A 538-nucleotide genomic window follows, 5' to 3' on the forward strand; every position below is an offset into this window, starting at 1 on the left:
ACTAGGGTTTAGGGTGTATACATCAACCATCTGGTACAATTAAATTGATGTACAAGATTTTACAATTTGTCTGTACAATTTGATGTAAATTGTACATCATCGCTGTCTCTGAGGGTGTCTAGGGGTACTCTCGACGCCATTTTATGCACTGCTTGAGCGGACAATGTGACAAAAGGATACACTCCGTCCGCTAGGGTATGGGAAGAGGGCAAGAAATAGGAATACGAATAAAGATAATTATTGATGGTGTCAAACTTCAGGTGTAATAACTGAACACGGGAATAGTTCGAGCAATTTGGTTAGCCGCAGCACGCGCCATGTCAATGTCAGGACCCAGCACGCTTGCGATATCATAGTATCGTTCGATGGCGGCACGTATGCCGCTGCTGTCCCCCCCTTCGCTGATTGTCGGCAACATCTTCACCAGCTTGCGTCGCTTCATGGGTTCTTCAAAGCATGGAAGAGTGATATCTGCATCAGCAATTGGTGACTGCGCAAGTAGCGTCCTGATCACGGCAAAAGCTGCGCCTGGTTCGGT

At 46.8% G+C, this 538-nt stretch overlaps 1 protein-coding gene across 1 annotated transcript in view; it reads right to left on the minus strand.

Annotated features, from left to right (window-relative positions):
- Nucleotides 1-256: 256 nt before the first annotated feature.
- Nucleotides 257-538, minus strand: part of PHALS_06969 (CRN-like protein) — a gene marked incomplete at both ends in the record, with an annotated part of 553 nt that continues 271 nt past the window's right edge. The window contains one exon of the mRNA XM_024720355.1: nt 257-490. Within this exon, the coding sequence (XP_024585562.1) occupies nt 257-490 (234 nt within the window). The remainder of the gene's footprint in view (nt 491-538) is intronic.

This window comes from Plasmopara halstedii, assembly GCF_900000015.1.
Source record: "Plasmopara halstedii genome assembly, contig: Scaffold_3060, whole genome shotgun sequence".
NCBI lineage: Eukaryota > Oomycota > Peronosporomycetes > Peronosporales > Peronosporaceae > Plasmopara > Plasmopara halstedii.